This window comes from Tursiops truncatus, chromosome 14 (genome assembly GCF_011762595.2).
Source record: "Tursiops truncatus isolate mTurTru1 chromosome 14, mTurTru1.mat.Y, whole genome shotgun sequence".
In the NCBI taxonomy this organism is placed as follows: Eukaryota; Metazoa; Chordata; class Mammalia; order Artiodactyla; family Delphinidae; genus Tursiops; species Tursiops truncatus.
Window position 1 is genome coordinate 70,212,556 of NC_047047.1, and position 13,631 is coordinate 70,226,186.

General features: G+C 36.5%; 1 protein-coding gene across 11 annotated transcripts in view; it reads left to right on the forward strand.

Moving 5' to 3' along the window:
- The window catches only part of ITSN2 (intersectin 2), a 161,299-nt gene that overhangs the window by 76,907 nt on the left and 70,761 nt on the right, over positions 1-13,631 (forward strand). For all 11 annotated transcript variants that reach the window (XM_019943133.3, XM_019943132.3, XM_019943139.3 and 8 more), the window contains 3 exons: positions 6,008-6,144; positions 9,731-9,867; positions 10,919-11,016. In XM_019943133.3, coding sequence (XP_019798692.1) covers positions 6,008-6,144; positions 9,731-9,867; positions 10,919-11,016 — 372 coding nt within the window. The remainder of the gene's footprint in view (positions 1-6,007; positions 6,145-9,730; positions 9,868-10,918; positions 11,017-13,631) is intronic.

Here is a 13,631-nt window from a genome sequence, read left to right on the forward strand (position 1 = left end):
GGCTGTATCAATTTACATTCCCACCAACAGTGCAAGAGGGTTCCCTTTTCTCCACACCCTCTCCAGCATTTGTTTGTAGATTTTTTGATGATGGCCATTCTGACTGGTGTGAGATGATATCTCATTGTAGTTTTGATTTGCATTTCTCTAATGATTAGTGATGTTGAGCATTCTTTCATGTGTTTGTCGATGGATTTTATCACAATAGAAAGTTATAATCCTCCTACTGTGATGCTCTTAAACTTTATAACCTTCTTAAACCATATACACTTTTTTATAATTATGTTTTATAAAACTATCTATACAGAAGATCTGTTGTCAAATACCTACATTTGCATAAATCCTATTTGTGTTTTTCAGTATTTTTTTCAATAATTCTGAGGCAGGAAAGGAACAGTGCCAAGGGATAATTAAGCCTTCTTATCTGTATAATATTCACTTGGAAAATTTTCCTCCAGTGTGCTGAAATACATATGTTTAGCCCCAAGAATGAACATTGAGAATGCTTTTGAATTCATAGTTTCTGGTCACTTAGAATGACTTAGCAGAGCTGCCCAAGTCCTGTCAGCACCCTGGACACCAGTTCTTACAGTTTTCAACTCAGCATCAGATAAACCACATGCTCTTAGTTGTTACTTGACTGACATTTCCCAGGTTACTATTTCAATCGCTACCTTTCTTTTTTTTTTTTTTTAACATCTTTATTGGAGTATAATTGCTTTACAATGATGTGTTAGTTTCTGCTGTATAACAACATGAATCAGCTATACATATATCCCCATTTCTTCTCCGTCTTGCGTCTCCCTCCCACCCTCCCTATCCCACCCCTCTTGGTGGACACAAAGCACCAAGCGGATCTCCCTGTGCCATGCGGCTGCTTCCCACTAGCTGTCTGTTTTACATTTGGTAGTGTATATATGTCCATGCCACTCTCTCACTTCGTCCCGGCTTACACTTCCCCCTCCCCGTGTTTGAGGAGATCAGTCTGAGTTGAGGTTTTGATGGGGTCATCTACATTGATGTCAAAGACTGGAAGAATAATGAAAACGAATGAATGAGGATCAGTGACCAGGTGATCCATAGATGACAATAAAGAGGAATGGGAGGGTGGTACTGCTGGATGTTATTCTGAGCCTCAGAAAAAGATGGAGTTTGTAAGAGTAAGAAGAAATAATCATCTAGAAATGGCAATGAAGAGCAAAGAAAATACTCAGGCCAGAAACTGGTAAACCATCCTCAACCAAGCAGTCAAATTTAACATTACCCAAATGGCAGAAGCTGACATTATGTGTCTCCTGATATGATGTGCTGAAAAAGACACATCACTTCTTTTTTTTTTTTTTAAGACACATCACTTCTATACTATTTTTGCCAAAAATATTTCATCTGTGTAAGTGTAAGGAAATAATCAGACAAACTCAAATTGTGGTTTGGTCTGTAAAATAGCTGACTAACCCACACTCTAAAAATGTGAATCTCATAAAAGATGGAGGAAATCTTCTTACAATGATGAAATGAAGTGTATGGTCCTTGATTGGATTATGGAGCCAAAAAAAGGCTGTTATTAAGGACAATATTTACACTATTGGGAGGGAACATCTTTTGAATATGAATTCTGTATTAAGATTATTATGTCACTATTAAATTTCTTTAGTTTGGTACTGACATTGACACCGTAGTTACATAGAATAATGATGAAGTTCTAGGGGTGAAAGCATCAGCGTCTTCAACTTAGTCAAATTTTTTGTAGATCTGAAAGTTTTCAAAATAAAAACTTGGAGAAAAATTACGTTGCAAAATGTCAAATGTTTATGAAAATGAAATAGTAGAATAAGTATATTTTTAAATTATAACAAACACTGGACGATGGAGAGGAGATGGGGGATAGTGTAAATGAGCAGATTCCCCATATTCCATATCAGGAGTCAATAACTATTTTCTAATTCATAAGATATACTAATAATAGGATTTATTAAAGGCTTTATCTGTGACTGGCACTGTTCTAAATGTTTTACTTATATTAATTTATTTAATCCTTAATATTAACCCGTTGAGGTAGGTCCTATTATTTGTTCACATTTCACATAGGAGTAAATTAAGTTGCACAGAGGTAGCAAGCAGAAATTCAACCCAGAGAGTCAGGATTTGACCTTAAATGGTTATATTTTTGTTAAAAAGATGAAAATTTATAAGCTAAGTGTTCAACTTAAGAAGCTAGAAAAAGACTAGCGTAATAAAGGGAAAAAAGTAGAAGGAAATTAGTGAAACAGAACACAGATATTTAATACAGAGAATCAAGAAAGCCAAAATTTGACTCTCTTTATAGATTAATAAAATTATCAAACCTTTGGCAAGACTTAATTTAAAGACAAAATAAAAATAAAGGAGTGAAAAAGAGCTATAACTAAATACATTGCAAACAATAAAAGAGAAGGGACTATTATGAAAAATTTTGCACATAAATATGAAAACGTAGGTGAAATGAACAAATCAGAATTTGCTGAAACTGGCTCAAGAAAAATAAAATATTTATGTAGCTCTATTGTCACAAAATATTTTAATTCCATAGTTTAAAATCTTCCCTAAAAGAGAATCCAGACCCAGAATTTTACTGAAGGAATAAATAACTCCAGTCTTATACATCTGTTTCAAAATGTAGAAGAGGGAATATTCCCAACTTATTGTATGAAACTATCATAAACCTCAAAATTTGATAAGAATAGTATGAGAAAGGATCATTATAGACCAATTTAGCATAGAGGCAAAAATTCTAAAGAATATTGCAAAGTTGAATGTGGAAATTTATAAGAAGGATACTCCATTATGACCAAGTTGGATTTATCTTAGCCATGCAAAGATAATTTGACATGTAAAACTGTTGACTGTAATTTGCCATATAAACAGATTAAAGGAGAAAAATAGTATGCTTATCTCACTAAATGCAGAAAAGGTATTTGATAAAATTTAACATCTATTCATGATGAAAAAATGAAAAAGTTATTAGCATATTAGGAATGGAAGAGAACTTCCTTAACCTGAAAAGAATGATCTGTTATTCCGTTAAGACGGAGTACAGTTCTTTTCGTTAAGTGCAGATTGTTTACTTCTTTTCAGTTAACTGATAGTTTTTTTTTATTTGAAGTATAGTTCATTTACAGTGTTGTGTTAATTTCTGCTGTACAGCAAAGTGATAGTTAACTGATAGATTTAACCAGGACCTCCTGGAAGCAGGACTTAACTCAGAGGAGTGAGTCTAATGATAAGAATTTCTAGGATCATTGTAAGTCAGGCAGAGGAAATGTTTTTGAGAAGCCCTGTGGTGCTCTTCAAATCGTATTAATATGCATAGACTATGGTTTATGTATTTTCATTCATCCAGTAAATACTAATTAAATAACTACACTGTACCAGGCTCTCTCTTGGGTGGGGATACCTTGATGAAAGACAGTCCTGTTGTCCAGAAACTCACTCCAGTGGAGACAGTCATACAGTCAGAAGACGCTGCCTGTGATAGGGGAATGCACAGAACGTCTTGGGGAGCACAAGGAAGCTCGTTAATTCACACACTGGAGGAATGGGCTAATGAAGGAAGACTTGGAACAGTATTTTAAAGGACAAGTTAGAGGGCTAACCTTAGAGCCATATTAAGATCAGACATTAATTTGACTCCTCTTCACTCTCCTTTTAAACTTATAATTCTATTTATGACTTCAGCCAATAATATAGCTAATATTTACTGAGGACTTACTATGTGCCCTGCCCTATTGTAAGCACTTTATGTGTATTAACCCATTCAGTCCTCATAGCAGTGTTATGAGGCATGTACTATAATTAACCCCATTTTACGATGAGGAGACTGTTAAGTAACTTTCCTAAGATTACTCAGCTAGTCACAGATAGAGCCTGATTCAGACCTTGGCGTTTTATTCCAGACCAGTGCTCCATGTGCCCTTATCACTAAACCACACTGCTTCTCCACAGATTGTAACCATTGTAGCCTTCCGCTTTTCAATAGAGTTGTTTGGTTTTTTTTTTAAACGATTTTTTTGATGTGGACCATTTTTAAAGTCTTTATTGATTTGTTACAATATTGCTTCTGTTTTATGTTTTGGTTTTTTGGCCGCGAGGCATGTGGGATCTTAGCTCCCTGACCAGGGATCGAACCTGCACCCCCTGCATTGGAAGGCAAAATCTTAACCACTGGACCGCCAGGAAGTCCCATCAATAGAGTTTAGAGAAAGGTGCAACAAAGAGAACTACAGAAGCTGAGATCTGTGAAAACTTTGCTATGAATGTAGTATTTGTATTCTTGTTGTCTTAAGCTGCAAGTCTTGATCTTAGACATTTTGGGCATAGTCTCTGGATACCACATTTTCTCAGATTAGATCTACCATTTCAATCGAGTTAAAAGGGTTCACCTATAAAATATTAAGAAGTAGAGCTTAGGTTGTTTTCATTTGTTTGTGGTTTGGAGTTTTGTTTTTGTGTGTAGATAGATGCCCCAAGACATCTTTTACCAAAAAATTCTATCTAAATGTTGTTGAAGCTCCCACCTTTGCCATGAAGTCTCCTTTGTTTACTTTAGGTTTTTGTGGGAGTTTTTTGGGGTTTTTTCCTCTTCCTTATCCCAGGCTTTTTCTACTCCCTTGTTCAGGATTCTATAGATTCCAAGTAAAAGAAATTTAGTTCAAAATAGTTAAGCTGAAAAGAGTGGTTATTGCAAGAGTACTAAGACCATTGACTGAATCAGTAGACGGGGCAGTTCCTAGACACAGGAATGAAGTTGGAGATTTGGTTCCCCCAGCACTCCCTCTCTCTCCAACTCTATCTCTAATCTTTGCTTCTCTCTTTCCTGTTTTGACTTCATTCCTACCCCTGATGGCCTCACTAGGAAGTGGGGCAGCTCCAGGTTTACCTTATCCCATTTTAATGAGTTTAGTGAAGGAAAGACTTCTTTCTGCCCTCTTCAATATATCTGAATCCTGGGAAGGGCTTGTGGCCCAGCCTGGATCATGTGCACATCCTTTGAACCAGTCATTCTTGCCAGGGAGGTGAGGTGCTGTGATTGTTTTAGATCCAGTGACCACACTTGGGTGGGAGTTAGGAGCACTGAATCTGACAGACTCATCAAAACCACATAGAAGGGTGGGATTGGGGGGTAAATCAGCTTCCCAAAAGGAGGAAGGGTGCAGTTAGCAGAAGAGGGAAAGGAAATGCTGAACAGATAGTCACAAGTTTCTGCGAAGACACTTACCTATATCCCAGATTTTGGCACTTTACTTTGAGACTGAACTCTTTGAAGACAAGGACTATGGACTTGGGAGTCAAGACGGCCTTGGATTGGATCGCTGTGAATCTTTATAGCACTTTGCAGTGAGCTAGATGCTCAATAAACAATTGTTTATTTTAATCCCTGTTTGGAATATTTTTCATTATTTTGGCCCATTCTAGTCATGGTTTTAGGTAGACATTATCTTTTCCATTTTTAGTTATTAAATTATTTAATATATTATTATTTAAATTAAATAAATATTGAATAATTATTAAATTATTGAATAATTGCTTCTGTGTTTAGTTCATTATTTTACTGGGTAAAAGTTATGGGTAACTTGGTTAAACTACATGTGTCAAAAATATGACTGAGCAAAATTCCTCTTCAAATGTTAGAATAAGAAAATTGTTTCCCTGTATTTTTAATAGATTGCTTTTTTATTGAAAAGGAAGTACCAAATCAAAGGATTAGCTTGTGAAAGATTCTGTGTTCCTTAGAAATGAATTAATATAAAAGCAGATGATTTTAACATGCATTTGTCCTCATTGGCCACATACCTTAAATACTTACTGTTTTCAAGAATTTTTCAATCATCTGGATTTTTTAAGACTTTTAATCTTTTTACTTTAGTTAAACTTGCTTTATGATTTTTATCTTTTAATGCAGTTGCCACATTTTTGCATAAGACAAAAGTATTTAAATCAATGCCACGTTAACTTCTTATTTTCTCCTTAGGAACTGAGAGAAAGCTACAATACACAGCAGTTAGCCCTTGAACAACTTTATAAGATCAAACGTGACAAGCTGAGGGAAATTGAAAGAAAAAGATTAGAGCTAATACAGAAAAAGAAACTAGAAGACGAGGCTACAAGGTAATATAGTTGATAAATTTATTATACTATATTGCTATTAGAATTCTAATTTTGTTGCCCATATTTTTAGTTTGACTATGAAAAATTAAGGGGAATAAAATGATTATCCTAAGATGCTAATTAGATACTAAATTTTAGAAGTTCAGTCCTTCTTTTGTGGACTGAGTTTACAGTAACCAATTTTATGTTCCATTAGTGAAAAATACAGACTTTTGAGTCAGACCTGATTTAGAATTCTTGATCTACCACTTACTATCTGGATGATCTTGGTTAAGTCACTTTACCTTTTGGAACCTCAGTTTTTCCACCTGAAAAATAGAAACATTAATGCATACCTCATAAGTAACTCAGAATTAAATAAAACTAAAGAACCAAGTATAATGTTTTGCAGGTAATAAGCACTCATTATTTCTCTCTCTCAATAATAAATCCATGACCGTTTCCTGAAAAATCATAAAAACCAAGTACTTAATTTTATAGAGTGTAATACTGAGTGTAGAAATGCCATGTTGATGCAGGCTTCTTTGTATATATCTGAGCTATATCAACTGCCTACATTTATGGCAAGGAAAAGTGAGACAGTTGTGGTATCTGAAGCTTAGAACCATTCATTTAGAGACTTTGCATGATTTTTTTTTCTATCAGTAAGATTCTATTTCTAATATGTTCCTATGTTTCTCCCAAGTTCTCTAGGGTCAGAAATTATTATAATTAGTGAACAAATATCAATAAACCAACATTTCTTTGCCCTGGAGAAGAGTAGACAATAATGTCTATGAAAGAGCTAATAACTTTACTGGGAAGGCAAGAAAGACACATTACCATATAGCAGGCCTCTTTTCTTAATGGCTTTAGAATAACCACTTAAACACATTTTTACTGAGTGGTCACTGTTGACTGCGATGCAGGTAGTCTCTGGGTTACTCCTTGCCCCTAGATTTGTCATAATTCTAGTAGGAGAGTCAGACAGCTAAACAAATAGCTATAATACTCTTTATTCTAAGACCCCTACTTTTGTGATTCCCTAACAAGAGATCCCAGAATAATATAGACGTGGAGACAGTAAAGTTCAAATTAAGGCTTTTATTTGCCATCTAACTTGTGCCACTTAACATTGCACAAGGGAACTGTGCAGTGCAGTCCCTGTGTTAGAATTTTCTTTTTTTTTTTTTCTATTTGAATTTATTCATTTTGGGCTCTCCCTTAGATATAAGAAGTCCATTTCTAAAAAGTAAAATGAGTAGTTGTCAAAGAAATTGACAGACATCAAAATAAATCATCAAAATAAATTAGTCACATTCAGAATGTTCCACAAATATTATTTTAAGTCTTCTGAAGAGCATCCTCAAATAAAACAACTTTTATTCATTCATTCATTAGTAGTAAATAATCTTCTTGATTGACAGAGATGGAGACTGTCATGTGCTAGTAAGAATTTTCTGTTTACACATGCAAGTATCTTGATATCTCTCCATCATTGCTCACAATTCCTTTCAGGCCAACAGACCATATTAGTAATACACATTTTCATTTTATTCATTGTCCTTGCACATTATCCTGCTTTAGTAGAGGGAAGAAATCAGAGCATGTAGAATTGGTCCAGAGCTGGGTCTTAGTACTACATCTTGATTTCTTGGCCATTTGCTCAGGTATGTTGCCTTCTCGTCCCAAGCTATTGGTAATAGTCAGGTTTTCACATTGTAGCTGTGGCCTCTTTGTCCAACTTCTGAAGCATCTTCTGGCCGTGGACCAGTTTCTCATCCACAAACACGCACATAGAAACTTTACCAAAATTTAATTTTTTATTCTCTTAACTCTCTAGTCTTTATCCCAGTAAATATGTGGCAGGTACTCTGATAGTGGTGTTTATAATGCTATGGGAATTTAAATAAAGGTAGGTTGGGTCATCCTAGGCATGGGAGAGTGTCAGGGAAAGTTACTGAGAACTGGGAAAGGGAATATTGGTCGGAATTGCTTAAGGACTGCAAGAGAAGCATGCCTCTCAAAGGAGAGCTGGATGTCAGTTACAGAAAGTGCTAGAGAAAGCACTCTGCAAAGTGATAGAGGGTGTAGGAGGATTTGCAAAGGGTTGAGAGGAAGTTAGTTGTGGGATAATGAACCAGGAGTATGAAGTATAAGACATTTGGGGGATGAGGAGGAAGGGTTCATGACTGAGTGGGTGTACAGTTTTTGGAATTATCCAGGATTTCCAAATTCCTCCAGGAATTATAGGAATAGAGATATGGAATTAAGCCAAGACTTTCACCTTGGTGGGGCATAAATGCCCCCAAATCCTAGGGATGCATCCAGTCACAATCTTCATAGCCCCTGATAATGTGTGCTGAGACTTGAAGAAGGTGCTAATTAGTGGTGACTGCTCTGCCTCCAGTAAGATCATAAAAAGTATATGCAAGAAGAACTCCAGTAAGCATTAATTCTAATACTAAAACAACTAAGCTGATCTTAGACCATCTTGACCAGCTAGAAACCAAGCTGCAGCTATATCAAATGTCATAGAAACATGTACAGAAGTATGGACCTATAGAGGAAAAATGCTCTATTATCTAAAATCTAACAAATGAAAAAGACTTTTGAGTGATAATATAAGAAGTAGATAATCTGTCCAGCAGTATTTCCTATTTTCACAGCAATGACTCAATCCTGAAAACAGGGATTAGCTAGGATAGTGGGAATAAGAGTTTGACAGCAGTCCTTGTGAAGAATCTGGAGACAAGGGAAGGAAATTTAGATATAATTTTTAGATTCGTTTTCTGAACAGTTCCATTACAGTTTTTTTCCACTTTTTTTCTTGGGTTTGGGAGGTTGGCTGGCAGGAAGAAATTTGAGAGTGTGAGAAATTGTTAGTCACACTCCCTAGCTCATCTACTTGTGCTTAGTTTCTCTCTTGATTAATTGATTGATTAATTGGTTTTCCCCTTCAGCCCTGACCCCCATGGTTTCTCCACACCCCCCTACTAATATGTCTTTGCTATATATAATATATAACTATATAAGATTGTATTTTTTTTTTAATTTTGTTATTTTGGCTGTGTTGGGTCTTCATTGCTGCACGTGGGCTTTCTCTAGTTGCGGCGAGCAGGGGCTACTCTTCGTTGCGGTGTGCGGGCTTCTCATTGCCATGACTTCTCTTGTTGCGGAGCACAGGCTGTAGGCACACGGGCTTCAGTAGTTGCAGCACACGGGCTCAGTAGTTGCAACATGTGGGCCCTAGAGCACGCAGGTTTCAGTAGTTGTGGTGCATGGGCTCAGTAGTTGTGACGCACAGGCTCTAGGGTGCACGGCTTCAGTAGTTGTGACCCATGGGCTCAGTAGTTGTGGCGCACGGGCTTAGTTGCTCCGCTGCATGTGGGATCTTCCTGGCCCAGGGCTCGAACCTGTGTCCCCTGCATCGGCAGGCAGATTCTCAACCACTGCACCACCAGAGAAGTCCCTAAGATTATATTTAAATATATAAGAAATGTGTAATTTTTCTTTAGTTTGTCAGGAACAAGATCTTCTATTACATTTTTATTTTGCATAAAAAAAATTTAGGACATTATGCAAACTCTTTTTCTTTCATGTAAAGGAAAGCAAAACAAGGAAAAGAAAACTTATGGAAAGAAAATCTTAGAAAGGAGGAAGAAGAAAAACAAAAGCGACTCCAAGAAGAAAAAACACAAGAAAAAGTTCAAGAAGTGGAGTGGAAAGCTGAGGAGAAACAAAGTAAGGATAAGGATGAAAATAATTGATTTGATTTTTCTGAAACAGAACAACAAAAGCGAAAAGAAAAAAGTAGACTCTGATGAGGTTCAAAAAAAGAAGAAAATTAAAATGAATACTAATCCTTAGAGTCAGAAAAGACCTTTTCCTAATTTAAACTTGGATGAGAAGTTCGTGGGTTTATTAAAACAAACTGAGGGAAAAAAAAAAAAGAAAAAACAGACTGAGGGTAGAAATCTTAAAGCGACACAAAGAAAAGAAGATAGGCGTCACTAACAGTGCATAAACCCTGACACAGTTTTCATAATTGAAGTAAATAGTTTAAAATATTTTATTCCACCAGTGTAACTAAACTGTTTATTTTAATGAAGCAACAGTAAAGTTTTAAGTCTTTGCACACTGAAATTTTCTCAGAAGATATACATTGTTTCTGATACACCCCAGAGTGCATTTCTAAAATACTTTAAATATTATTGTATTTCTTCTGAATGCACAAACCTTTGAATCCTTATTAATGATACAATGTGTTGAAATTTTTCTAAGTTAAAGCATTTATTCTACAAATGAGCAAAGTAAAATATTTTTCATCTATTGTCAAGTACACTTGTGAACTCTTGTACTGTTTTTTTTTTAAGAACCGTGCTGATACATCTGTAGTCAACCCTGTTTACTGACTAACCTTCTGTCTGTGATCTCCCTTTTGTGCTCTTCTTCCCTGTGATATTCTGACCTTCGCAGATCAAATTAAGCCTCTTGGAACTTAGTCTCCCTCCACTTGACAATTACCACCCCACCTTCCTTCATCCATGCGCGTGGCACACCCTGCAAGCCATCTCTTTGTTTTACTGACTCCTACTTAAGATGAATGTCCTTGTTTGTTTTTATATTGATTCTGTGACTATTGAAAATACTTAAATTCTAACAAGCCTATATTAAATGGATTTTCATGATACTGTTTGATGCTCAGTTTTTTTCTTTTCAAGCTCTTTATTGAGTCATAGCAAAGATGTGTATATATGAAAGAAGCAGATAATGACAATTATCTTCTCTTTAGGTGAGCCAGCCGGTGCTTTGGTAAATTACAGAGCATTATATTGCTTTGAAGCAAGGAACCATGACGAAATGAGTTTTAATTCTGGGGATATAATACAGGTAGGAAACAAAATCTTTTTTTCTCATGAATAAGCTGAATGCAATGTACTATATTACTTTCTATAATAATATTGAGTATACTATTATATAGTGATTTACCATTTTAAAAATATACCTTAAGCATTACCTCATTTGGTTCTTATGACATACCACAGAGCTGCATAGGACAGTTATTATTATTGCCATATTCTAGGTAGGAAGACTTAACACAAGTTGTAACTGTCAGCAGCACACTGCCAATGTGGAGTGCAAGTACATGTCTTTTGATTTCCATATCCAGTGTTCTTTCCACTCTGCCATACTGCTTTATGTCATAAAAGGTGATATTTTGTTATTTTAATAAATTACCAATGAAATTTGGGGGAGCTGGTTATTTTCTGGCAACCATTAAAAGAGTTGAAGGAGTTAAGTTCTGTAGCTCTAATTAGATGCAGACCCTTGTTCCTTGGAACAGAAAGATTTTTATTGTATAATCACAAATGATGTAAAATGAATGAATAAGAGAAGATGCAGGGAATAGCATTTGACAGAGCTATGTGATTTACTGGAAAGAATACAGGCTTTAGAAGCATACCGACTTCGATTTTAATCCTGGCTTCAGTTTTCTTCTTAGTAAATAAAGGCAGTATTACTTAGAATACCTAGCCAGTGTCTGTTTTCTTTTTTAACCTGCACTGTCACCAGTTTGGTGTATTTTATCAGTTAGGTAGCAAATGTTTAATGATACTTGGAATAGGGTTTACCAGAACCATCTATTCAAATGCTCAAGACAATCCCCAGCTACACATTCCTTCTGTTGCCATTGCCACATGGACAGTGCCATAGCTGCTCCTCAGCTGAGGAGCTTGAGTCCATAGTCTTCTGGCCCTGCCATTCCTCCTCTTCTACTTGGTGATGATGAGGTAGTGTCCAAGAGTGAAGCAATGTAGCCTAGCTCTGTTTGGTCAAGAGCTTACTTATATTTTTGGTTATATCTTTCATTTGTTTCAGCAAATACTTGTTGGGAGCTATGATAGGCGAGGGATATAGTGAACAAGACAGTCTCTGCTCTTAGTGAGTTTATGGTTTAATGAGAAAGACACATCCTGAAGAAGTAGAGGAAGAAAGGGTGTAGACTGCTTCCAGCTTTAGAGCAGACGTCTCCCACAGTCAGAGAGCCAGTCTGGTGGTAGTGACAGCAGGAACATAATGTTAGCTGGAGTTTCTTGAGCGCTTGTATTCTCTGCCGAATCTTTGACGTAAAGAATGAGTCATGAGTTACTACCAGATACCTGATTTGGACAGCTTGGTTGATAATGGTGTTCATTCATTAAGACAGAAAGATTAGAAGGAGGAAATTTAAGTGGGAATTATAATGAGTTCAGTTTGGGATGAGTTTCAGATTTCTAGGCAGCAGTTGGATATCCAGAGATATCTAGAGGCCAGTTTGGATGTCATCGTGTGTTGTGATGGTTATTGAAGACGACTGTGGCAGAGCTCATCCAAGAGTGTAATAAAGAAGGGGGAAGATGACTGAGGATGCAGTCCCTGAAAAGCACGGACATGGAAGGGATTGTTAGAGGAGGGGGAGCCATAAAAGAATGACTAGAGGTAGGAACAAAACAGAGTTTAGTGTCAGGGACAATTGAGACGAGTGGTCCACATGTAAAATACGACAGTACTAAAAAAATAACCATTAGATTAACAACAGCACAGTTATTGTTAACCTTGAGGAGAAGAGTATTAGTTGAGTGGAGTGGTGGGGGAAGAAGCCAGATTTCAGTGAGTTGAGGAACAGTTGGAAGGGAGGAAGAGGAGACAGTGAATATATGAAACTCTCTGAAGGAGCTTGACTTTTGAAAGAGGGGAGGGAGCAAAGGTGGTAAATAATGAGGAATGTGGGTTGAGGGAAGTTGTTCTTGTTTTTTGGTTTTTGTTTTTTAACTTGGCAGAAGCTTGAGCAAGTTTAAATAATAGAAAGGATCTGCAGAGGAAAAGGGTTAATGATACCAGAAAGAGTAAATCACCAATGGAGGGAGGTGTTTTTTCTAATTAAAATGTAATTTACATTGAGTGAAGTACACAACCATGAGTGTACAGCTCAAATAATTTGTACATGTATATAGATCTTTGAAACCACCACTCAATTCAACATACAGAACACAGAGCACTCAGGAAGGCACCTCATGCCTCACTGTCAGACCTCTCTGTTCTGACCAATGGATGGAGAGGAGGAAGATTCATGGTAATCTTGAGGGCTTGGGGTCTATAGCACAGGAAGAGGGAGAGGTGGAAGGGCTGGATACATTTTCCTTCGTGATTGGAGGGCTGGACGAAGGGATGGATGGGATCATAACTTGTGCTGAGGTAGAGGTGAGGTCAAATCTGAGGGCTTCTGTATTGTTGGTAAGATAGGAGGCAACATCTGGTCAACTTAATGAATGAAGGTGGCCGAGGAGGTTTGAGTGAAAGTGAAAAAGATGATAAATTCCACTGAACCATGGCAACATTTTTCATGACAACCTATTTTTCTATCCTTATCTGTTAATGATATTTTTGAAGTAATAGTTTCCCTAGGCCTGTGAGAATTTATGTAAATTTTTCTAGTTTAACTCTCTATGTAAATTGACCACTAG